Source organism: Plectropomus leopardus, chromosome 9, assembly GCF_008729295.1.
Source record: "Plectropomus leopardus isolate mb chromosome 9, YSFRI_Pleo_2.0, whole genome shotgun sequence".
Classification (NCBI taxonomy): domain Eukaryota; kingdom Metazoa; phylum Chordata; class Actinopteri; order Perciformes; family Serranidae; genus Plectropomus; species Plectropomus leopardus.
Genome location: NC_056471.1, coordinates 32,169,511 through 32,196,528, shown reverse-complemented (window position 1 = coordinate 32,196,528; position 27,018 = coordinate 32,169,511). Strand labels below are relative to the sequence as shown.

At 41.8% G+C, this 27,018-nt stretch overlaps 1 protein-coding gene across 1 annotated transcript in view; it reads right to left on the bottom strand.

Moving 5' to 3' along the window:
- Positions 1–27,018, bottom strand: part of LOC121947826 (transcription factor COE3-like) — a 178,034-nt gene that overhangs the window by 109,923 nt on the left and 41,093 nt on the right. The window contains exon 6 of the mRNA XM_042492963.1: positions 19,120–19,188. Coding sequence (XP_042348897.1) covers positions 19,120–19,188 — 69 coding nt within the window. The remainder of the gene's footprint in view (positions 1–19,119; positions 19,189–27,018) is intronic.

Sequence of the window (27,018 nt, the reverse complement as noted above, 5' to 3'; positions counted from 1 at the left end):
AAAACTGTGCTGGTGGTCAGGAGAAAAATCAATACCTCCATCTTTACTGTATGGGAGCGGGAGGAGGGGTGAGGAGGAGTGAGGAGGGGTGAGAAGAGAAGAGGCAGAAGTGGAGGGGGAGGAAGAGAGGATTCTGGGTAAATCCTGTCTTCAAATTACGCCGAAAAAACAAAAAATATATCATTATTGTTGTGTACTAGTGTGTATATGTGTGTGTTTACTTGTGTGTGTGTTTCTGGTATATTTTTGTGAGCAGTGTGTACATGCTTGTGTGCACTTTCCAATATGTGTGTTATTCTTGTGTCAACTAATGTTTACTGATTTTTGCCAAAAAATCAGTCAATAAATTGATCCGTCAAATGGCACTGAATTGAACTTGGAAGTGATCGTGCGTGTGTGTTATTGTGTGGTTTTGCCCTACACACACAAACAAACACAGATCGTGGTGATCAGTGTACGACACAATGCTGTCTTTGTTCAGATTTGAGACTGACAAATCCTCTCAGCTCCATGTGATGAATGAATGGACGAGGCTGCAGTGTGTGTGTGTGTGTGTGTGTGTGTGTGTGTGGGTGTGTGGGTGTGTGTGTGTGTGCGTTTTGTGTTTGTGTGTGTGTGCATGAGGCTGCGTGTGAGCTGAGGTGGGTGGGAGGGGTCGGTCAGGGGGGTCTGAGCCGGTCCATCGGCTATTAGCCACCACGTTATCTCCCGTTAGTCGTCTCATCTCAAACTCAAAGAGAATAAATAAAGAAGACTTTATTCCTCAGAAACACCCGAAAGAAAAGGAGGGGGGAGAATGGGGGAGGAAGGGGGTGCAATGAAGAAGAAAAAAAACGCAGAAGAAGAAAATCTCCAATTCATTGAGATCAAGTCAATAACACTGTAATATTTATGAAGGCTGGAAGCCAGGCTGCCCTAAAACCCAAACTCCAGCAATCCTGAATTATAAATTGGTATTGATTTGTGTTGTGGGTGAGTGAGCTGCAGAGTGTGTGTGTGTGTGTGTGTGTGTGTGTGTGTGTGTGTGTGTGTGTGTGTGTGTGTGTGTGTGTGTGTGTGTGTGTGTCTAGCAGCAGGATGCAGCTCAGCTCAGCTGCTCGATTGTTTTCACGCTTTCACAGAAAAAAAATTGTGGAGCTGCTTGTTTGGCAACAGTTTGTAACGCTGGAAAAACTCACAGGGAAGGTGAAGGTGTGTCAGTGTGTGTGTGTGTCAGTGTAAGTGTGTGTGAGTGTGAGTGCATGTGTATGTGTGTCAGGTGCACACTACTGTATATACGTACCTGTGTGTAGATGTGTTAATGTGATTTTAGAGCAAAAATTGTTCCTTCAAATTCCTCCTCATGTTGGTTGTCAGTTTCAGGAGCTTCTTCACGCTGCAGGTGAGTGAACATAAACAGGTGTCGTTCAGAGACACACATCACACGACGGTTCCTTTTAAACTTTTATGTGTCATGTTTATGTGTTTCACTTTAAGCCTCCAGAGAATAAACCAATCAGCTCAGCAAAAGTTTCAAAGTGTTAAACGCTTCCTGAGTGTAAACTTTACAACAGATTATCTCTCAAACGTCCTGAATCTCCACCGACATCACGCACTGTCATGATTCACAGGATCATGATTTACAAACAGAAAAAAATACAAAGAGAAGATGACAGCCAAACTGCCAATTGTGAATTAATTCCTAAACCTCAAACTTCCCGTAAATGTCTCAACATGGTCGCACTCATTAACAGAATGCGTCTTTACGTCGCCATGTTTGTGCAGTTTTGTAGTTTCGTGGCTGCATGTGAGTGTGTGCGTGCCATCAAATATGGATGACGTTGCCTCCCCCCTGGTGTGTTGCCTTCACACCCATAATACACCAGCACACACGCGCTCACACACACACACTCACACACGCTCTCTCAGCTGATCCTGGCTGTGTTTAGCCTCGGCGCTGATGGTGAAGCTGATGGACGCCCGCTGTGGTGCGAAGGGATTACACGGCTCCGTACGGCAGGTAGAAACACACTCTGTCATGCTTCAGAGCTGCTGCTGAGTGTGTTTCTGAGTGTGTTTCTGAGTGTGTGTGTGTGTGTGTGTGTGTGTGTGTGTGTGTACCTGTATGTATGATGTCATCTCTCTGATACAGTATGTGTAATTATATTAAGTGTCTGGGACGTAAACAGCATGTTAAACGATCTGCAGACTGAGATTTAGAGCCTTTTGACACCTGAGTGTCGGAGCCAATGTTCATGTTTATTTTACACTGTAAACATTTGATCCGCTTAGTTTCACACTGTAATGTCGCGAGCGCACTGAAGAACTCTACAGACCTACATCATCTTTACATACGTCCTGCGGTCACCACCTACATCCTTTTGTCACATCCTGCCACCATCTTCTAGATTCTGTCATCCCTTGCATCCCTTTGTCATCACCTACGTGCTGTCCCCTGGTTATCTCTTAGATCATGTCGTCTACACCTACGTCCCCGCGTCATTTCCTACGTCTTGTCTTCATCTTCTATGTCCTGTCATCATTGGGTACATCCCATGATCATCTCCTTTGTCCAGTTGTTATCGCCTACATCCAGTCTTCATTTCTAATCTCTAATTTCCACCAGATCCATTTTGGGTCCAGCTCCGATCCACCACAGCAGACGAGGCAAATAGATTCCACTCTAGTCTACGTGTTAACTTCCACTGGCTCCGCCGCGCTGCAAATCGACTCCATCTCAGCTCCGGCAGTCCGGACCCTTGCGAATCAGATATGCAAGGCTTCTATTTTTGCCGGACGCTGGAGTACTTCATAACAATTCAGCCGAATTAAGCACAGAGCAGACAGGAAGTTGGACGTCAAAACAACATTAAAATATCCAGTTAATTTTCAGAATAAAACACTTTGTTTGATGTCAGATTTTTATTTCACTTAACTACATCAAAAAAAATGTCACAATGAGCGGATCCAAGCCAAAAGTCAACATGTCAGAGGTTTTCAGAGGTCACTACTGACACCACGGACGAGGAGGAGCTGATCTACCAGTGCTGCACCGTGCTGCACTCAAACCGCAACTGATGGCTGTCGAAGGATAAAGGGAGCACAGAGAAAAACCGTAGTAGAGCCGTTCCGCTACGCACATGCAAAGTGGAAATCCACGGTTAAGTCCCATCGCAATCTTTTATGTCCTGCCGTTGTTACAAAGGTCCTGTTGTCATCTGCTACATCCTGTCATCACCTCCTATGTTTATACCTACATCCTTTTGTCATTTCCTACATCCTGTCATCATCTCTTATGTCAAATCGTCATCGCCTATATCCTTATGTCTTCACCTACATCCTGTCCTCTTCACCTACATAAGCTTCTCTCTTTCACCTGTACCACGACTGCTGTAAAAACCCAACCAAACACAAAAAATCGCATAAACTTAGGAGACAGAAAACTGGTAGCACTAAAGCTAAAACTTGACAACACTGTCGGTCACATGACCCTGGAGGACACACACCGGGACATCGCTATGTTACACTTCAACACACCTGAACACCTGCTGGGAGACAATAAAGCATCGACTCAAAAGTCCACTTACAAGCTTTTTCAGGGCTTTCAACCACGACAAGAACACGGAGAGAAAAGGCCTCGATAGACAGACAGACAGACAGACAGACAGACAGACAGACAGACAGACGGGTGTTTTAGTCGTTATGTAACCCAAACCGTCATCTCTCCTCCCCAGCGACCTACTCTCCTCCTGCGACTCCCTCCCTCCTCTCTGCCTCCCCCCATATCACATCCCCCATCTTTATATAGAAATCAATACCCTCTTATTCTGCCCTCCTCTCTCCTCTCTCCTCCTCCTCTCCCCCCCAGAACTGTCTCATTCTCACCCCTCCTCTATCAACCTCCACCTCCCTCACCTCCTCCCCCAACCTGTCCATCCACACCTCACCCCTCCTCACCCGTCTCTCCATCTCCATCTCTCTTCCTGCTGTCGTCGTGTCTGGACTCGCCCGCCTCACATTTCACTCTTCACACCGCAGAGACACACACACACACACACACACACACACACACACACACACACACACACACACACACACACACACACACACACACACACACACAGCTTTGTTTATTTATTATTTCATTCACACACTTTCTTCCTGCCTCAGGTTGTGTGCTTTTGCGTTTTATTTTTTTCTGTTTAAACATCTCGCTGAAAAAGTCTGAGTTCAAAGTTCTGTTTTTGTTTTTTGTAATGGAATTAAAAAAAATGCAACTGCTTTAAAAAAAATGTGTTATTTTGTCTATCAGTCCAAAATCAAAATATATTCATTTTTTTATATTTATTTTTAAATTAAAAAAAAGTCACATTAAGACCTGTAACTGAGGTTGTAGACAGCTAATTTGTTTTCCTTTTTTTGTATTTTTGAAAAATATCTTAAGCATGGGAAATCAGTTATCACCCACTTGCTGATTGGTTTTCTGTCAATTTTTAATGTTTCAGCTCTTCTGTATGTATGAGAACAATCATCTTTTCCTAACCTTAATGACACTGAAGCTGAAGGTATCATCCTGCTACCTTTTATTCAAGAAAACTTCCTTAACAGAACTCCACGTGTCTCAAATTTCAAAAAACGTTTCCAGAAAACAAGACGTCTAAGCAGATGATTAAACCTTACCATGCATCTTTGATGGCGATGATAAAAAGTGTTCAAACTGCTCCTGTTTTAATTATCGCTTCACTAACATAGTTAGGAAAGAGATGAGGTACAAAATGTGAAGAGCAAAGCTACATTATCAAACAGGATCTCCTGAAACTGAAAACAACAAAACGACAAAAGAGTCAGACAATCAGCTCCCAACATGGCGGCGCCTTCGTCGTAACCGAGCACGAACCAATCATCAGTGATCATCCCGTCCTCTAACAGGAAGTGATAGAAGAACCAAATAAACATCTGCTAACACACACACACACACACACACACACATACACACTCCCCTCCCCCACATCTGCTGGCGAGGCAGGAGCCCACGGATGGTCGTCCTTAATTAGCCACACCGCACTCATATTCCTGATTAAACCGCTCTGTGTGTGTCTGTGTGTGTGTGTGTGTGTGTGTGTGTGTGTGAGAGAGAGATGGAAGGTTATCAGTGCATTCTTAATTGGGAAAACACTCGAGTGATTAACAGGAGGAGAAGGGCGAGCGAGCTTCAGACTGAGTGGCAAGAGAGAGAGAGAGAGAGAGAGAGAGAGAGAGAGAGAGAGAGAGAGAGAGAGAGAGAGAGAGAGAGAGAGAGAGAGAGAGAGAGAGAGAGAGCAGTGTTGATGTTGTGAATACTGACGACGCTCGGACCAACAACACACCGAATAAACTCAGACCTAAAAAACTCGACATCATATCACTTTTTTATCTCAGCTTACGTCTCTGCCTCAGTCACCTGCTCTGAGGCCCCCAGGGGACAGCAACGTACCCCCATCCCTAAAAAAAATCATGAACTATCTGCCTCCAACTTCAGTTAAGTGCAAACTCTTTAAAACCTGATTGACATCAGTTTTTTTAGTTTTGTTATCATGCGGCACAAATCTGGAAAAAACTCCCAGATGGTGCTATACAAGCCCCGACAGACCATTTTAACGTCAAAGCTAAAAATGTTCCGTTATGTTTTTGCAAACATATTTTAAACTTGATTTTTAATTTTTTTTTGCAGTTTTTAATGGTGATTTTTATTTTAGAATATTTAAATCATTCAGTAATTAATGTTACCACTTATATCTTATAGCAAATCTGTATCCTGGATATATACTGATATATACCCCTGATATATACTATACAAATAAAGCTGCCTTTCCTACATGACCCTCTGAAAACTGCAGCAAATTGGTTCTTTTGAAAACACTGCAGAAAAGGCAATGACCAATGTCGCAAAATTGTAAGACATTTCACTCAAATAAATGTTTTTAAAAAGAGGGAAGGATTTTTAGAAAATAATCAAAAAAGGGAGGGAGAAAATCATATTACATAAAAAATAAATAATAAAATAAAAATAAAATTATATTTATACACACATTATATATATATATATATATATATATATATATATATATATATATATATATATATATATATATATATATATATATATATATATATATAATACTATAAAAATACTTTTTTTCTGCACTTTTTAGGTCATTTCCTTGTTTGTTTTTGGGCTTATTTTGTGCTTATTTTCAGGTAATTTATTTTTTTCTAATTTTTTGCTCTTGTCTTGTTATGATGGTTATTGCCTTCTACTTGTGTTTTTGAAAGATATCAAAACAATTCACTCAGGTTTCAAAGTGTGCAGTTAAAAACTGGGGGAGGTTTGATAAAAAACTCAAAACAGACAATAAATTACTAGAAACAAATAAACTCAAGAAGATGGACAAATCTAAAGCAGCTTCAAACTGAAAACCAGCAGGACGCTAACGATCTGAGTCAGGATGTAAAATACTTCAAATGAGACTTGATCAATACACGAGAACATGATTCAGAGGTGGAGGAAACCTGAGGTGTGTGAGAAAAGAGGAAAAAAAGCAGAAAAAGAAGATATGGAAAACACAAAGGGAGGCCGCTCAGAGATCACATGACAACTAAACATGTGCATCTGAATATTTAAAGGGAAAGGAGCAGAACCAGTCGACACATTTGGACGAAGATCTTAGAAAAACTTAATTAAAAAAAATACATCTTGACACTAGATCTGGGTTCTCAGAACGAGGGAATGATGGATTTGTAATTTAATTCACCTCTTTGAGGTGCTGATCACTTCAGTTGATTCTGTGTGGCTTAACCCTTTTTGGTATGTCTAAGAGAATCCACATATATAAAATGTAAATTCTGCTATCAGTGCGCATAATGATCTTATTACATATGAGATTAATCAAACCTCTACAATCCTAAAAAAAACACTGTTGGTGCATGATGATTATCTCCTCTTAACACAGCAAAATATCATGCAACTAACTTTGAATTTAGGAGGAAAATAGACTGAAAAATAAAAAAAAGAAGTGCAATCTGAGCATTAAGTAATAACTACCAGTGGTGGTGGGGGACTGATGTTTACACCAGTGTGTGGTGTGTGTGTGTGTGTGTGTGTGTGTGTGTGTGCTGAGATTAACAAGGTGATTTGCCTAGAGGGGGTGCATGCTGGGACGGGGATTTGGCGAGGGGAGGAAGAGGGGAGACCGTGTGTGGGGTGGAGGGGAGACTCCCAAAGTTCCCATGATCCCCTGGTGAGCGCCCCGCCCTGGGTCGGGGTGGGGGGTGATGGGGGATATTGAGAGGTGGGGGGGGGGGGGGGGGGTTGTTTCCAGCTGAGCACAGCGAGTGTTGACACAGAGGAGGCTAACGAACCTGCAGGTGGTGATGTAATTCCTCAATCCAATTAAGAGTCAACAGGAAGTGGGAAGCAGCTGATGGGATGGGTTCACTCCTGGTCGTCTCTAAACTAGGACCCAAGAAAATCGGAACCAGGACCTCAAAATCTGAATCAAGAACCCAGAATCTAACTGTGCTGCCTTCAGGGCCTTCAACAAAGTCAGTTCTTTCTGTTTATAATGTTCTGGATGTGATCACTTTGACCAGATGACGGGGGCTTCTCTCAGTGGTGGAAGATGACTTCCTGTTGCTGGTTTATTACTAAATGTTGACGTAAATTATTAGAGGGGATCCACACAACAAACCTCTTGACTTTTCTTGGCTCTTATGGCACATCTTTATTCCAATTATGTGATTGTTTGTTTCTTTGTTATATCTATTATAATTAGTACAAATGCCAAAACTTTTTTTGCTTTCAGGCTCATATGAAGATGTTCTGTTTTTCTTTGTTTTCTTTCAGGAAACTGAACTGCCACATTTCACGGTGGTCTGATACCCCACTGGATAGTGCCAGTTTGAAATGTTGCAAGGAGCCCACTGTTTGCTTCCTGTATGAATGTTAAGGCCAAATTATGACATTTATTTTGTAAACCTAACCACGTGCTTTTGTTGCACAAGCAAATAAACGTTAATATTAGGTGTACAGTGACATAAGATTATATTGAAAAGCACCGTATGCATCTAACAAGATAGATGCCATCTGATGTAGACAGGAACGGTAATGAAAAGAAGTGGTGATATTTGACGAGGTGGGATGAAACTGTGTTATTTAAAACCAAACATAAATGATTAAGAGAATAATCATTACTTGCAGCCCTAATGTGCAGAAATGTGTTTGAAGCATACCGTTTTAGTGTTTGCAGACACAACAATGGCAGATTAATTAAAAAATGAACTAATGTCAGCTGAGCCCCAAAGGGCACCATTGTCTCTAATAGATTTTGATCACTTTTACAAAAAACAAACAAAAAAAAAACCTGACAAATCTGGACTTCAAGTGGATCCACTCATGAACCCTTCAGTCCACCAGGTGACCTCACCTCCATCATGTCTGAATACAAAGACCCCCCTCCTCCCCTGTGGTACACGGCTGTGGGCGCCCTCGGGCCACTGAACATTTCTCCCTGGATCACATCAAACCTGAGCAAGCCCCGAGGGCCCCTGCAGGCCCCTCCGGCTCCACCAGGGTCTAATGGAGACACCCAGACAGGGAGACAGGTTACTACCCCCAAAACACACACAGACACACACACACACATCTGAAAACTAAAAAGGAGACTTCGTCCTCGCATCCTCCGTTTCTACTGAACATAAACAAACAACTTGTGCTTTCGTTTTTCTAGAGAGGAACGTTTCTGGAAAACAGAGGCAGAGGTCAAACACACACACACACACACACACACACACACACACACACACACACACACACACACACACAGTGTTAGTCATTCCTCTGAGCTATTCTTGTTTCTTGGTCACATAAAGTAAACACAACTCTAAAAACAGGACTGATACTTAACCTTTGACCTCTCTCCCTCTGTTTCTGTACAAATTCAAAGTCAGCTTTAAAAATGCTGCAAAATGATCTCGTAAAATTGAGCTCAGAGAGAAACACACGAAAGGTTACAACAAAAGCTCATTAACAGCTCAAAAACGTGTGTAACCTCCCTGAGAGTTTTAACTGTAACATATAAGAAATGTAATGTATTATTGAATAAAAATCTCAGATGTAAACTGTGTGTCCTCATGTTCGAGACCTAGCATTGTGTGTGTGTGTTGGTGAATAATTCAGTGTGAACATCAGGCCACCTGCTGCAGCGTCCAGGCGCCATATATATTTTACAGCCCACCATCAGCCACAAACTCACAAACTCAGCCCAAATTCACACCACATGCAGGACATGAGCGAACCTCACCCAGAGGTACTGTGCTGTACTGCACTGAGAGGACAGACAGCAGAAAACACCCGTTTAGCTTTTCCAGCTGTTGTTTTATACTCTGCATGCTGTTTTTAAGGTTACAACAAAAACAAATTGCTTCTGTGCTTCTTTGGAGGAACTCTACATGCTCTAAATAGAAAGCGACCTCCTGAAAATCTCGATTTGATGCAGGAAAAGTTGCCTCTCTTAGTGCAGTGTTCCATCAGGACACCTCAAAGAGGATACTAAGATTTTTTTAGGGAAGCAAAACGTTTAATATGAGACAAGAGTTATAAAAAGAGGACAACAAAGTACAAAGTGATAAAACATAATTTTAAAAAAAGTGAAAGTGGGATCCACTTTTTGTGATCTGTTGGTGATATAATACTTTAGATTTGGTGCCATTATTTAAAAATTACTTTCAAATACTTTTTTTTCCTTAAATTTCATGGTAAGAAGAAAAATTAAAGGTTATCTTTGCAGATTTTAAACCAGGTCTTTGTCACTGTGGTGTGGAGATGTTCAGATGAATGGTGTGAAGTGTCACTCGCTTTAAGAGCTCCCTGCCCCTTTGTCATCCAAAATTTACCGATGCCTTTCATGCCACCCAACGGACTTTTGCTCACGGCATTGATGGGGAGCAACTTAATTCCAATATTGTGCACACACTGCAATGACACAGCGCTGGGTGAAAATCAGAAAAGTCTCCTTTTCAATACATCTTAAAACTCTCTGGATTATAGTGTAAAGATTATATTCTCTGATTTGGTACTACACTTAGCTCAAATAAAATTATATTAAATACAGAAATCTTAGTAGCAAAGGTGAAGATGCCCTGACCTCTACTTCCAAAACACTACGTCCTACATTTCCCATAATGCACATGGATAGTGTCTTTCATTAGGCGTTCCTGTCACAGTCACAAAAAAACTAGAAGATTTGGACAATGAACAAAATGTTTTATCAAACTCATACTCAACTTTTTTTTATCATATTTTTGGACACAATTTATTCATTTACAAATGTCAAAATCACGCCTTTCTCTGTTCAAAAACTCTTTTCTTTTTTTTAAATTGATAATCAACAGTTTCAAAAGTATATTTGGTGCCTGTTTGTTGCCTATAATAGTCAAAATTGATTGGAAAAATTGAATATTGGTAGAAAATCTCATCTATCAGCAGCTCTCTCTCACAATCGACCTTCAAAATAAAACACTGTCAGTCCAACCTGATACCACTTTACCCATGATGCATTGAGCCTGCAGGTCGCCCGTCCATGTCGGCGCAATAAAACCCCATTAACACGTCGCCATAACAATGGCTTCCTTCAATAACCAACATAAACCTGAAATCACGTCGTAGCCGTTGACCTGCACCACTCAAATTACCCAGAACCCCCTGCAGCAACCTCCGGGCCTTCCTCTCCCCCTGACTGACTCTTCCTCACCCTCTCACCCCCTCCCCACCCCTCTCTCTCTCCTTTCAATTTTAGCCTCTCCTGCCCAGTAATGTCCTGCTTTTATTGTAAATCTATACTCTTAATCTGGCCGGCTCCGATGGGCCTCGCTCGCCCCGATCAATACCCTACAATTGCTGGGAAGGGTCCACAGGGGCAGATAACCCCCCCACCCCCCCACCACCACCCACCCCCCTGTGGAGTTAACCCTCCAGAGGGTCCAATGCGCTCACACACACACACACATATATAGTCTCTGGAACATCTGGCACTCTGAGGCCGAGCTCTCGACTTTCACCACTTCGACAGATTTTCACCCAAAATGCGTCTTTTTAAACAAACACTCAAAGCTCCAAATTTCTCCTTCCTCACAAAGAAGTCTATGTTTGTTGGTGAAATGCACCCTGGGAGTCATAATCGACTTCTCTCCTAAAGTCCAAAGGCCTCTTGTAACTTTGACATTTTTTTTCTAAATCAAAAAATTATACGTTTGCAGTCATTTTTAAAGTGGAATATTTCCCCATGCAAACTGTCTAATACTGTTTAGAATATTTTTTAATGTTTTTATTCTGTTTTTGTTTTCTCATCTCAGTGTTGCATTAATGTCTGTGTGCGAAACCACAGTTCAAAAGTGGTTTTTTTTTGTTTGGTTTTTTTTGGCGAGTCATGGACATGAATAACATGTTTATGAGGTTTATCCTGGTTATGGTCATATCCAGGATATGTTGCTTACATGAGCACAGAGAAATTGGGTTATTCTCATTCTATGTACACACCCCATTTCCTTTCAGAGCACTCCAGCTAGCAAATTTAGATTTCTTATAAACAGAATATGCTGTTTACATGCTCAAACACATACATGGGATACTCCAAAAACCTGATAATAAACCGGTTATTCATGGCTATGGAAACGCACTGATTGCTGTGTTTGCAGCAGCTTTTTAGGGACCAAACATGGGTGTTTTGTAGCGACCCATTGTTGCACAAAAAGCTGTTTTTACCAGGACAATGCTGCTTTTCCAGCATGAATTGTGCCCCCCCCCCCCCATATTTGAAGCTAAAACATGATGTTTTTCCTAACATTAACCAAGTGGTTTTTGTGGCTTAACAGGGCAGCTGAGGCTCAGGAGAAAGAGCGGGTCGTCCTGTATGTAGAAGATTGGCAGCTCAATCCCCCGTATGAACGGATGAGGGTGACTTGTAGTGTGAAAATGCTTTGAGTGGTTAAACACGTTGTTTTTTTGGTTAAGTCCCTGACATTATCTTAAAGTCACTGTTTCTGCACAAATCCTGGACGACTGAAACAACTTGTCTAATTTAGCACCTTGACTCAAATAAAACAATAAAAACACACAGACACTTCTCAAACCTGCATTATAATCGACGTCTCAGCCGTCCATCTGTAGACTCAGTTTATTCCTCCACATGCACCCCAGCATTTCTGGGGTGACTTCTAAAGTTGCTGACTTTATGCAGCGACTGCACATATAAACGTGATCTGCTTAACAAATGGGTAAGTGTGAACTGAAATGATGCTTCATTTATCGCATATATGGCCATCACTAAGAAGCATACAATACAAAAGTTTAGGAGCTACCATGTTGACATGATCGACACATTCAGGTACAAACCTGCACATGGACAAAGTGTCAGAGAAACTTGTCAGAGACCATCTTTTGTTTCCACTGATTTTGTGATCCTAATGTCTGTTTCACGTCATGTTTGTGAACTCTTTTAGTCAAATCAGTGAATCCTGATTTGATTCAGAGGATCAAGTACAACAAAAAATGCAACTTTGAATTAACAAACGAAACCACTTTTTCCGTGGACAGAAATAAAGGAATGAAGCGCTGACGTGAAGGAGAACAAACCAATAAAACCAACAGAAACCTCTGAGGTGTCCTCACTTTAAAACCCTGCGCTGTTTCTTCCTCTTTAAATCAAAGCTTCCTCTCTCTGTGCTGACGCTCGGCTCTGCAGCCTCGCTGCCGTTTCTGCTCCCTGGAGACGATAAAGCATCTTAACTGGGAGACAAAAGACGACGCGCAGGACTTTCTTTTTGCAAATGATGATTAATTCTCAAAAATAAAAACAGCCATTTCACATAAAAACTCAGTGGCCTTGAGTTTCGCCTTAAATTTTCCTTAATTTGGTTCAGATGGCAGATGAAGGAAATCACTTCCAATGTGTTTACTTCACAGAGGGAGGGTGGGAGGCAACGGGGCTGATGGGAAATGTAGTTTTTACAGTTTAATCTAATATTAAGGTGGTTTTTGAGCATTGACATAATAAAAACAGCTGTTGAAAAGTTTGTAATAAGCTGTTATGTTGAACATAACAAAACAACATCCATAAAGAGTAGTTCTCTCACATCTAAATGGACCCAATCAAACTCTGTGGCAGAAGATTACAAACTTTTAACTAAAGTGTAAAGAATATTTTAAAAGAAATAAATCCTGCTGCTCAAAGAGTCTCTATTAACATCAGGGGGCGACGGGTTCGATACCAGGAGCGTCCCTGCAGGAGGGTGGAGACTAACTGGGAGGCTGATGGTGTGTGAGGAGGTCAAAGGTCGCTCTTCATCACTCCAAACTCACCTCTCCACAGATGACATCAAAGCTGCAAATGGCGTTAGAGGAACAAGTGGTGATGTGAGTGTAAAGGCGGGGTCGTGACCTCCATGTAAGGCGCGGCCATTAAAGCAGGAGGGTGATGGTCAGACAGCGTAGGAGGAGGGGGGGCGGGTGGAGAGGTGTGTTCTGGGTAATTAGAGCTCGGCCTCCTCGTACGCTCTGACACTCTGTGGCAATTTATTGCCCCGCTCGGGCAACTTGTCCACCCATCTAATTGCAATATTAGCGTGTAATAACGGCGGTGTTACGGCGATCCGTCAGCGCCGCGTTCTGCTGCCTCGGCAGGATTTCGGCCATTAACCGGCAAACGGAGGAAACAAAGCGACCTCTGAGAGGAACATCACCACGCATTTATATGCACACACACACGCACACACGCACACACGCACACACACACACACAGGCCTGTCGGTGACACTCTGAGCTTCAGATTCAGATTTGAACACCAAAAAAGAGGCTTATGTTTTGTGGACTGATGTGCTGTTTGCTTTAAGTTAAAGGGTCATTTTGCCCAAATCACTCAGAAATACATTCACTCTCTAACTTCTGGTGGTCTCTCTATCTGTCTGAGACTTCTGACGGCTTCTACAGCTTTGAAACACGACATTTTATAGAAAAATCTACAGCGTAATCTCTTTCCAGAAACACAACAGCTGTGTCCAAAATCACCTCATTGCTCATTCATTTCTCCTGATATAAAAGACTGTGGATAGTTTAGACTCAGACTGATAAAAATCATCATTGGTTACAGATGTTAGTGTGTCACATGACTGTAGTTTTTGCACATATATATTATATAACATTACAATTAGTTGAACTCTTTCACTCTTTTGCTGCCTGATACTCCTCTAATATATTTTTTAAACTCCATCCATGCCATGTTTCTTCAGCCCAGATGCCAGAAGAAGATGTTGCATTTGTAGGTTTTATACATATCATACCACGCTTTTAAAGTGGCGTTTATATGAGCTGACTTTGTCATTGGGAGGTAAGGAAAAGGTTTTAGAATTATTAAAGGAGCAATTCACTGAAATAAAAATGTTTCTCAGAGCAGAAAAACCACTAAAACACACCACAATGGGAATCAACCCTTCTGTTACTTCTGCCAACATTGTTCAGCTGCTAAAACACCACATCCAACCTGCAGTCAGGAGGTCAAAGGTCACAGCACAGAGATTAGAAACATCTATGTTTGTTAAATGCTCACGGACAATGGAGAAAAGGGAAATAAAATGAAAAAAGAGCATTGAGCTAAAGATAAAGCCTGAAAGTCACAAAGACCCGTGTGTGTGTGTGTGTGTGTGTGTGTGTGTGTGTGTGTGTGTGTGTGTGTGTGTGTGTGTGGCAGTTTGATTTACTTCAGAGAGACGTGAATTCACAACATTAAACCGCTTTACTGTAGCTACTGAGCTGAATCATTTGCATGATGGGTCACTAAACACACTAAAATACCCCCCACCCCATGTTATATCTATGTATGTGTGTGTGTGTGTGTGTGTGTGTGTGTGTGTGTATCAGAGGGGTCACACTAATAAATCTTGCATTTCTTAACAGGCGCTAAAATGCAAAGAAACAAGCAGCGCTCCAGTAAATCACATTGTGTGTGTCTGCACATATATGTGTGTGTGTCCACGTTACTGTGTGTTTCCATTAATATGCACACAATAACTGTCTGTGTGTGTGTGTGTGTGTGTGTGTGTGTGTGTGTATTCCCTGGGTTAGTGGACTAGTATCAGTGTCCTGTCGTGTCCTAATTAAAGCGGTCGAGCTGCAGAGAATGAAACCAGGAAAGAGAGAATTTCTTCCGAACGTCACTTAATACAAACTGATTTTAGTATAAACATAAAACACACAACACTGATGTCTGAATGTGCAGCATTATTGTCTGTGTGAGAGGCTGTGGAATAAAACTGAAGGATTTATATTACAGTTTAAAACATAAAGACAAATGTGCAACACTGCTGGAACGATTCCTCGAGAAACTAAAGTAACTCAAACACTAAAAAAGGCAAATAATTAGCGTCAAAATTTAAACCATATACGTCCACTATATATAGTGTGCTGTGTTTCGCACGAATAATTACACACAACGCGCTAATGCTGTGGACAGGTGATGTAATTTCATAGCACAGAAGTGTAAATTGGAGCAGGAGAGAGAAAATAGCAAGGAGTGAAGAAAAGAGAAAGTTTGGGATCTTTTCAAGTTGAAACAGAACTAGGTGGGTTTCCATTAACCCTCAAACTACGCAAACTGAAATTGCGAATATAAGATATAACTACTGGAAACATGCTAGTTTCGAAAAAAAAATTCCCATTTAGCACAAAAAAAAGGTTTTACGCTCACATGAAGTGGTATTTCAGGCCATTTGAAAAAATATATTTCTCAAAACTGCCATGGAAACACTTTTTTGGCTTTTTTAGGTCACATGATGCTACTGTATGTCTATGTGCATGCCAGTAGGAACTGGCTCCCTCATGATGCAGCAGGAGCTACAAGAGCTGTTATTGCATCACATAACTCTGAGAAAGTTGAGAGGATCATATTGAATCCATAATTCCTCTGTGAAATCGTGGACTATCAGCTCCCAGAAATCCCTCATATGTGGCCGCTCCCTTGTATAAGTGGCTCGCCTTTCCATTATTGCTCCATAATACGCCTACGAGGCCTTGGATTGGAAATAATGATGGCTAGTTTGGTGGCTGCAACAGAAATAAAGCTGCTAATGTTTTGAACATCTATCAACGTGCTTCTTGGAATTTTATCGCCAGAGAAGTAGTCGCATAACATCATGTTTTATTGACATTTCGAAAATATTGCTTTTAATATTACAAATGTTTTACTGTAAATTTTTCTGCTATGTTAATGTGTCTGGACTTCTGCAGTACTTGCTTTTCTTTTGCTATCACTATGTTTGTTGTTATGCATGAAAACACCAATGCAAATTCCTCCACAAACTACCTCCTCTGTGTGCATGAAGTAACTTAATACTCATATAGTACTTTTTCCAATACTATCTGCACTATTTGTATTCAAGTATTCACAGTTTACAATAACAATTGAACATGTATGGAGATATATGTATAATTTCAATCTACCTGTCGGCACATATAGCGTTTTATTTTTGTCTGCTTATCTAGCTGTCTTTGCTTTTGCTATATAACTACAGTATTTAAGGCAATGTGTGTACTGAGAGCCAAATTCCTATGCCGAAATGTATTTTACAGATTACAGCAGATTCTCACAATTCACCAGATTTTATACAATAAAATGAGCATGTCGTTGCTACAAAATTGTACATTTTTGTGAGTTTTATCTTTTATACTATGATCTACTAGACATTTCTGACACAGTCGAGTCACTCTACAGACCTACCAAACAGTACCCATGATGCTTTGTGTCTGCAGGTGTTGGGGGTTGGATGTATAGAGTCCATCTGATGTGTGACATGACACACAGAGAGGTGACAAAACATCTAAAAACACCCATCAAACACACGTACACAAGAACACACCACACAGCATTAGGTGAGAGGACGGACGTCTGTGTGTGTGTGTGTGTGTGTGTGTGTGTGTGTGTGCGTGCGTGTATCCATATATATACAGTATATAGGTGTGTGTATTTTACATGCATACATTCTGGCGTGTATGAACAAGTTTGTACTGTATGCATATATATTGTATGTAGAGAGTGTGTGCTTGTGCTTGTATCACCTGTGTTTGTGCATGTGTGTGCGTGTGTGCGCGCGCGCTGGCTGCAGTCCAAGGCCTCTCTAACGAGCCAACATGGAGTTGTTCCTGACCCCCTCTCCTCCCCCCTCTGTCTCCCTCCTGACCCCCTCTGAGGTCATTGGATCCCACCACTGCGACCCCGACCAATCACAGCCGGGCGCTGTGACGGACAGCCGCCGACTCCAAGGACACCGAGGGCAGAGGGATTAGGCGGCGAGGACGAACGCGGCGTTAATAAAGGATTGTGATGCTGATGCTTTTGAATAGTTTGATTGGCTGTCGGAGTAAATATTCACACTGAGGGACGAGAGGTTTTTTTTTTAAGTGGCATTGGATGAAAAATAAATGAAGCATCAGTTTTAAAACACATAAAGTCGATGCAGCAGGTTTGGTTTCCGTAGTTTGACTAAAAGGATTAAAACAGAGGATTTCAAACTGTGGGGGAGAGACTAGGAGAGGCGAGGAGGGGGAGAGGCGAGGTGAAAGGGACAGCTGCATGCAGGTGTTCTTAAAAACAAGTTAATTATTGTAGTTTGGCTGCTGATCTGACCGCAACACACCGCTCATAGAGATTAAAGTACTTTAAAACTCTTGGTGTAGTTATAACTCAGTAAAATGTGAGCATACAGACATGACAGTCACAGTTTTAGTGTGACTAACACTCTCAGAGGATATCAGCTGTCTAGATAAACGTCCATAAAATCGCTCAGAAATCAAGGAAAAAGAGGCACATTGTCACTGAAAAACTTGTCTGAGAATCGTCATGTTTCTAAGTTTTCTTCATTATCAAAGTAACCCAGACAGTCTGTGTCTGTGTGAGAACATGGCGACTGAGTCACTTCATCACACCACACACGCATTTGTTGACATCACAGTAACGGGCAGCATCATACCGTCATGACGTCATCCCACCACGCGCATTTGTTGACATCACCGTAGCGGCATCCTGGAACGTCACAGATGCTACGAGGATAACTACGACGTCAAAGTCACTGGCCGAGCGTCACCATGTGACGAGTTCGGAGTTAGACTGTACTGAAATAAACTGCAGTGAGCTGAAGTGATTCAAACCAATCAAATTAGGATTTTCTTGTATCTAAGCTGAATAAAATGAGATCTTTGCTATAAAATCACAAGTACATTTATTGACTAAAAACCTGATACCGTGACAGATAAAGCTGCAAAGTATTCAGACGTTATGTCCGTGCATAAGGAAGGAAAAACAGTCGACACGCTGCTCTCTCTGTCACATTAAATGTGATCAGAGGCCTGAGCTCATACCGCTGCACTTAAATGTTATCTTTCTGCCTGGTGTTGATTACACAATCAACGTAGCTTCACACAGTCGCGTGTCGGAAGTGAGAGGTGAGGAAGACGTGAGACGCCAGAAAAACAGACGCGGGAAGAAACAAAGAAATCTGACACGATGACGGCTGTGTTTGTACAAAGGAGACAGCTGGGTGAAGACAGATACATATGAAAGTCGGTAAACCTTCGGTTAACTTTAATTTGTGAGGAGACGCGTTGATTAAACATCGAGTGTGATGGATTGTCTTTCTGAGTCAAACCAGAGAGGAAGAGCTCGGGATGATTTGGAGAATCAACAGCAGTATTTGTAAAGTAGTAAATGAGCTAAAAAACCACCAGAGTTTGATCATGTGAGCACGAGAAGAATGATCCAATGGCATCAACCAAAGAGCGTCAAACAGCATTTTTCACCTCAAGACAACAGCTGATATAAATACAAAGAAACAAAGGATTTTATGGTCTTAAACATGTCATATCTTTGTGAAACATGAAGCCAAAACTCCAAATTTAGACCTCTTGCTGTAAATGAGCGTCCTGGACCGAGCCGGACAAACTGAGCCCGACTCCACAGACAGAATGAAACAGCGTGTTTGTGTTGAAAGAGAGAAGACAGACAGATACACGGCGGTCAAGAGAGAGAGAGAAAGAGGTTTGTCACCATTTGGGGTTCCTACCTGTCGATGATGACGGGGTCGGACGGCGTCTCGTTGCGATTCCCGCAGCTCTTCTTGTCACAACACCGACTGGAAGAGAGAACAACACATTGAGCATAAATACATTTTGCAGTTTAATCAGTGGACTTTTTCTACCAATCAGGATCTCTGGGCGACGTAACACGAGAGAGAAATTCAGATCAAGCAGGACTGAAAGGTTAACCAGCTGACGTTAGCATCACTTCTGACAGTGAAGAGCCTGTTGATGCAGCGTTAACAAAATACACAAACAACTATGATGTTGGTCAGAGGAGCAGAGGTTGTCTTTCTGTACAAACATATTGAATATTATCTTTTTTTACACTTTCAATAAAAAGTGACAGTCGCTGCAAAAATACTCATCACATCAAGTAATTTCTGTTTATGAAAGAATCATAAAACAAGTGAATAAATCTGTCAGAACAGCAATAATGTTTCAGAGTTACAAACCCAAATCAACAGATTTTAAGTTGTTTATAAAATCTGTGTTCTCGTCTTTCAGTGTTGATGATTCAGACAGGTCACTGTTACACTGACCTGCAGAGTGTTTGTTCGCTTAGTCAAAGAAACATTTCCAAGAGAAAATATGTGAAAAGGAGACTTTTGCAAAGTGCACATTATTGCATCAGAAATAAATTTGATCCAAAAATATGATATGGTGACATATACGGGGGACACTCTGCGGCAAAAAGATATTTTTAATTTTTATACCTAAAATATCTTTTCAAAACAATGCTTTAGGTATTTTTACTCATTGTAAAAGATGTTGTTTTTTAAATTGCAGTACTTTTAATTCAAAGTAAAGTATCTAGTTAAACCAAGAGAAAATATTACAAGAACATCTGACCTCATGACTGGATAGATTTATAAATATTTTAAAAACAAGGATCAGTGTTAAAAACAGTACAGAGTTAAAGGTCCAGTGTGTAGGATTTAGTGGCATCTGGCCACTAATACTGCAATCAACCCAAATTTCTGCTGCGTGCCAAGCGTAGGAGAACTACGCTGGCTGAACCGAGAAAAAAAAATGAATACAAAAAACGCAAAAACTGAATGACCCCATCTAGAACCAGTGTTTGTCTGCTCTAGGCTACTGTAAATAAATAAATAAATAAATAAACAAACAAACATGCAAACTCTGAAGAGATCCTGCTCGGTCGATATAAATCGCTCATTCTAAAATAACAGAAACACAAACATTTTTAGTTTCAGGTGACTATACACTAAGGAAAACATTTTTAGTATTATATTCCACTTCTGCCAAGAGATGCTCCTGGATCTTACTCCAGAACCTTTAATCATTAAAAAAGCACTTAAACTGTCACATGAACTCGGAGCAGCTTAACTTAAAAATTAAAGCTTTCAAACTTCAAAAGTGACCTGCAGCTTTTATTTAAGGGAAAAAAATAACTTACTGCTTTTAAACTCAACAAAACTAAAGATAATTTCTCTCTGTTTCCCCTAAAATTATACCAAATTATAGAATTTTTAAAGGACGTTTTAATGAAATTTTTAGGAAATACAGATTCGCAATTTAAATGTTACCAAAATCTTTTATTTTGAAAAGTAGTTGCGTTTCCTCTCCACATACACACACACACACACACACACACACACACACACACACACACACACACACACACACACACACACACACACACACGCACTGACACACGCACACACACGCACACACACACGCACACACACTCTCTCTCTCTCTGTCCAGCTGGGTGGGGTCCAAGCCAAGGTCACTAACAGTTGGACGACGCCCAGCGATGGAGGCATCGCTGTGGAACCCCCCATCCCGACCCCTGGTGCCGTCGCCCCTGACAACCAGCCAGCCAACCGGACAGCTGCTCGCCAAAACAGCCATCCAGGTAGCCAGAGGGCAAACCGGCCAGTGAGCGTTTCATCCAACCCGTCCGCCGACTCCAACATGAAACCGGACCAGAAACTGGTCGGCAGTCTGTGGAGGCATCCGGAGGGAGGGAGCGCTGGGTTTGTGTTTCAGCTCCGCGGGGGACGGGTGGAGCCAAATGAGGGTTTTGGTGTCGCGGGTCAGTGTGGCATGTTGAACAGCAGCAGACTGAGTCCAGCACATTAATATCCATCAGACCGACGGGAGGGGAGACAGAAATGTGCTGTGTTTAGGTTCTGACGGCTGGAGGAGGTCAGTGAACGCACCTCGTGCTTCAACGCCAGTCAGGGAAAGTAACCAAGTACATTTACTCAACTAGTGTTACAATTTTAGGGCTTCTGTGTAACATTTACATTGTATGCTTATTTAAGAGTGAGATAACATACTTTAAGTTTGCTATTTTACAAGAAACGTTGGTATTTTTGACCCCATTTTCCCATGTTTTCTGTTTCTAAAGTCAATGTTACACTGCGTGGTGGAGGCGGGAATATCATGTTATTCCACCTCACCACTCTAAAAAAATAATGATTGAGGAATTGGGGGACAGAGCGGAAAATTGGGGGGAAAAAATGAGATTCTGGAGCTCCTTACACTCCGAGCAGAGGACGAGATCAGCCGCCAAAATAACAAATACACTAAATGATGTTATTGACATGTTATAACATATCTATTGTTTCCAAAGCACTGACTATGCATGTCATATGTCACACTAAAGGCAGATGCTGTCACATCGCACCTTTCTCGTTTCTTTTGATTCCACGACACCAGCATGTTGTCTAAAATCACACGCTGGAGAGACATGACGCCGCAATCGTTTGAGTCTGTGTAAAAATGTAAAGATGGCATAAAAATTGGACTTTGTAGCGGCCCTATCATGCAATCTGTCAATAAAAGGATTTCTGGCAAAATGAACAGATGAGATGTGAAAGGTTAATAAACTTAAAATGTCGGCCTATTATTGGCAAACACAAGAACTTTTAATGAACGAGAAACTGCGGCCTGTTAGACAAAAAAAACATGAGAAAATAGGCTCCATGTTGATTAAATGTTGTTTTAATGTAATTTTCAATCTTAGGATCACAAGTCATCTGCAACCCTTATTTCTTATTAATTCTGTTGAAACTGAAGTCATCAAAGGCTTCAAATCTGCCTTGAGACACAATGTCACATTCAAAAACGATGAAATCAACCTTAAAACTGTTATAGATTAAAATACCCAAAAATATGTAAACGTTGAAATGAGCTCATTAAATGCTGATTACACATTAAGTTTAGCTTTGAATGCTTTTTGCAAGTAATACTTTAATACTATTATTTAAGGTTTATGATAAAAAGAGACATCTTTTATGGTTTCATTTTAACTTTTTACTTTTAACTATGTCTTCTGTCTTCTTGTTTGGCGTTTTGTTATTTTGTTGCCTCCGGGGTTTCCTGCTTGTGCTTTGGCTCTCTCAAAGCACTTTGTAAACTCTGTTTTCAGAGGTGTTATATAAATAGTTATCATCTATTATAAGAGGGCTTCTACATGTCACAGAAGAGTATTTATAAACTGTAGGACGTCCTCTCTTACATAAGAAAATGATTTGAGTCACAGTCAGTGAAACACTCAGTCTCACAAGAAATATTCACATTTTTCATCCTCCAACGAGACAGAAATGTGAGAGATTTGTCAAAATGAATTTATAACACGGAAGATCAGTCGAGCTTTTCTGAGACGTAAACGTTTGAATCCATCCATCATTAATAACAACAACACCATCTCCGCATTAGATCTCGTTTCCCTCTGACAAGCTGCTCGGCACAATGAATTCACATCTTTCTTATCGCTGCGAGGGTCATTAACATATCTTCCGGTAATTCTTAAAAATTAATCATATCGCATATGACCCGCGACGTCCAATTACGCTCCTGCATTCGCCCCATGCTGTCCTGAATCAAATTGCCATTTGACAAACAAGCGTCAAATCGAGGCTGCGAATGCCAAATGAGACGCTTTATGAATCATTTATCACGCCGTTTGATCTCTAAGTACAGAAAAATCATAAACTAAGCGCTGTGTTTGTGTCCCCGCTGCCTCTCTGTGTCTGTATGGATGTGTATGTGTGACTGTTGCCATAGAATGCGCCACAATAATTTATTCCCCCAGCTACTTGGAACCATTAGTGAAAGTTCCAGGAGACCAATTAGCATTGGAAACCCACTGGTGCTGCTGTGGTGACAACCTCCTCCAAACTGCCAAAGAAGTGTTATAAACAAACTGGACCCCAGGAGCACTGCCGGGGCCCCTCCAGGGACCCGGGGCCCCTTTCCAAAGACAAAAACAAACCTTGGCTGAGCGTCCACAATATCGCCTTAATGACGTTTCCCCCCGGGCCGCAAACAGGCTAACACCATGGCCGGCTAATGACTGAGAGGAACAACACACACAAACCTGAGAGAGAGTGTGAAACTGTGTGTGTGTTTGTGTGTGAGGCTAAAAACCGGCAAAAATAAAACAAACAGTGTGTGAGTGTGTGTGTGTGAGGCTAAAAACACGTCAAAAATAAAACAAAAAGTGTGTGTGTGTGTGTTGTTGTTGCCGCTGTCACTCATTTTGGCGGCAAGAGTTCGTCCCTGGTCGCAGCAACAGAGAGCCTCCTCAGGTCGCCGTACGGCTGCCACACACACACACACACACACACACACACACACACACACACACTCACACTCACAGGCCCCAAAAATAATTCAGCCACAGGAGCCAGTTTGGCCGGCGAGCCTCGGCCGGGCCACACAAGCATCATTACTGCTGGCTGCTCCTCCTCGGCGCTCAGCAGCCACTTCAGACGCCGCCACAAGTGGAATCTACTTAAGGCACAAAGGGAAGGTTTGTCCGGGCATGTCGGCGCTCCACTATCACACAAATAAAAAAAAAAAAAAAAACTGAGAGAGCCCTTCAAAGGCTCCCTGAGGACGCAGCAGCGCGGCGTCAGAGGCCGGCGCTCGGATCACAGCGTCCAGATAACACCGAGCAGGACGGGGCCGGCAGCGCAGGGCTCGCTTTCAAAGGGCAAGTGTTGTAATTACCCGAAGGCCTGGAACGCCTCGGCGGCGGCTGCAGCCAGGCCTGATGATTCGCTGCAGCCAGCCAGCAGCCGGCGCCGCTTGGCCTGGAAGCCGCCCTTCCTCTCGGTGAGCACGGCAGCAGGTTTTTTGGGTTTTTTTTTTCTTCCTCAGCATTGCCCGAAGCCTGGCAGCCAGCGAGGGAGAGCGAGGTGGCCGCGAGGCGAGGAGAGCGGCTCGGAGCTGGCGAGCCTCCGGGAGCCCGCTGGCAACGCCGGCGTGCCAACCTGGCTGCTCACTGGTTTGTGATTGGTAGTTTTTGGAAAGCAGCAGAGGCCCGTTTAAGAATGGTTAATGTGCCGCAATGATATGATGCAGAGGTCACAGCTGAAGCACACACACACACACACACACACACACGCACACACACACACTGCAAAAACTTGACCCACACATTCAGTTTGAGTCTTAAAGCTCGTCTTATGTGCAGTAAAAAGGATAATCTCATACTTGTTGATTCTTATTGATTTCTGGATGATTTCTGACACAAACTGACTGGATAACATGAGAAGTGATGAAGTATCTGAATAAAGCAAAATTTTGAAAATTAGGTGTATACACTACTTTGTTTTTCCACTACTTTTTCTTTTTTTTCTTTCAAATATGTGTGAAGAGAAAGCACACAGAAGTTGCAGGTCAGAGGTTGTTTTGCAAAGTTTTACACTTTGACATCAGAGACCTGACCTAAAGGAATACTTCACTCACAAAAAGATAATTTGTATATTAATGACTTTCTTCTTGTTCCAGTGGATTTGTGAAGAAAATGTTGTTTTGTGAGAAATTCTTGATGTATTAAAGTTATAGTAGGGCTTGCAATAAGCTTTGAAATAACACTGCAATATTTAAAGGCTATATCGTGATATACGATATTCATCTTGAAATTCTGAAACGTCCTTTCGACTGATGGAATCAGTGGAACATTTCTTGCTAAGTTGGTCATGGATTTTTTCCCCCATGTTTTTGAGAGAAATCAAATCAGTTTACTCAGGTTTTAAAGGGTTAAGGAGCAGGCATGTGATCGCAGCACGAGAAAACATGTCAATCCAAAGGATTAAATTATTTTAAAAAAGTAAACTTTTTGTCAAACAACTGATTTACATAATGCTTGACAGTAAGAACCAGCTTCGTCACTTCTCAAGTTCAGCAGTGGAGTCGAGTGCTGAGAGCTGATATTTTGAATATAAAAATGTTCAAATTTATCATCTGTTGAGCGTAAAATGTGAATCTGCTCTGTGCCGTCTTGAGTCAGATGCACAACATGTCTTTTCCAGAATGGACACAAGAGATGAAATGTTCTTATTTTGTCGTTCCCATGAGAGGGTGACAGGGTGTTCCTCCACCTGAAACAGGTGCTACACCCGCAGCCGGCTGAGTGTGATCCAGGTAGACAAACCAACGGGGACGCCCATAAAGACGAGCTCACCTGGGACCCACGACGGCAGAGAGACAGAGACGGAGAGATGGAAAGAGTGAGCCGTCTCTGATCCCTCTCTCATTAGCGAATGGAAACACAGCATCCATCAGGGGGAAAGCTGGTTAATAATCGCACTCAATCACATAATGACTGAAGCTCCGAGACGCAGACAGCCAGCCGTCATTATGGAAATGAAGCTCGTATCGAAGGAATCTGGCAGGGGGGAAATGAGCCTGACGCCCCGATAAAAGTCAGAGGAGGAGGGGACGTTTGGAGATACTGAAGTTTGGGTGAAGAGGAGGAGCAGATAAAACACCAGGAGGTCAAACTACAGACCTGTTTCTACCACTGAATACAGAGCTCCAAAAATAGAGAACAAACTGCTCCTTTTAACCTGTGCAACACCTGGCATTCAAACTTCAGTGAGCAAAAACTAAATATACTGAAAACCTTTTCCTGCTCTTCTAAACCAGTTCACTCCATACCCATCCATGCACACACAAACCAGTTTACAGACTGCTGCAGAAGTAAACCAGCTGACTTCATATTTAAACATGCATGTGTGCAAGTTTAAAGCAGTTTATTTTACAGTTTACCTTTAGTGCGAATTTTCACAAGTTTTAATGCAACACGTCTCTACAGCCAAGTCTGATAACTGAACATGTAAACCACTTTCCTTCTAATCTAAACCGGTCTAATTCATGCACGTGTAAAACAGTTACACATTAACCAGTTTTCCGAAAAAATAAACCAGTTTCCACAAAACTTGTACAATTCTGTTCACAGTAAAACCAGTTTACTTCACTGATTAAGCCAATTCACTGCATGTGTAGACATTTACAGGTGAACCAGTTTACAGCTTAAACATTTCAGTGCACAAATTTACAGTTAAATCAGTTGGCTGCATATCTACAGCAATTTATGCACATATATAAAACTGTAAACTTTAAGACACATTTATATGTCAACAGATAACAGTCAATAAGTTTACTTTGCAGATTTAAAAGGATGCATTTTGCATTCAGAGACACCGGCGGAAAATGAGAGCGGATCGGACATTCGGAGACACCCGCAGAGAATGAGAGCAGAGCGGAAATTCGAAGACACTGGTAGAGACACTGGCGGAGACACCGACAGAAAATGAGAGCGGGAAGGACATTTGTAGACACTGGCGGAGACACCGACAGACAATGACAGTGGAGCGGACATGGCTGGAATGCGTTTTATAGACGTTCTCTTGACTAGGCTACATCTCATATTTCAATCGAGGAATAGTTATATCACGATTGATATCCTTATGGTTTTATCACCCAGCCATAAATGTCAACCAATAAACTACTTTTGTTCTAACACTTTACAAATACAATACAAACCACCAGGTTAACACAACACTCATAAACCGGTGAGCTCCACACATCAACCAGTTTGTTCCACATTGAGACCAGTG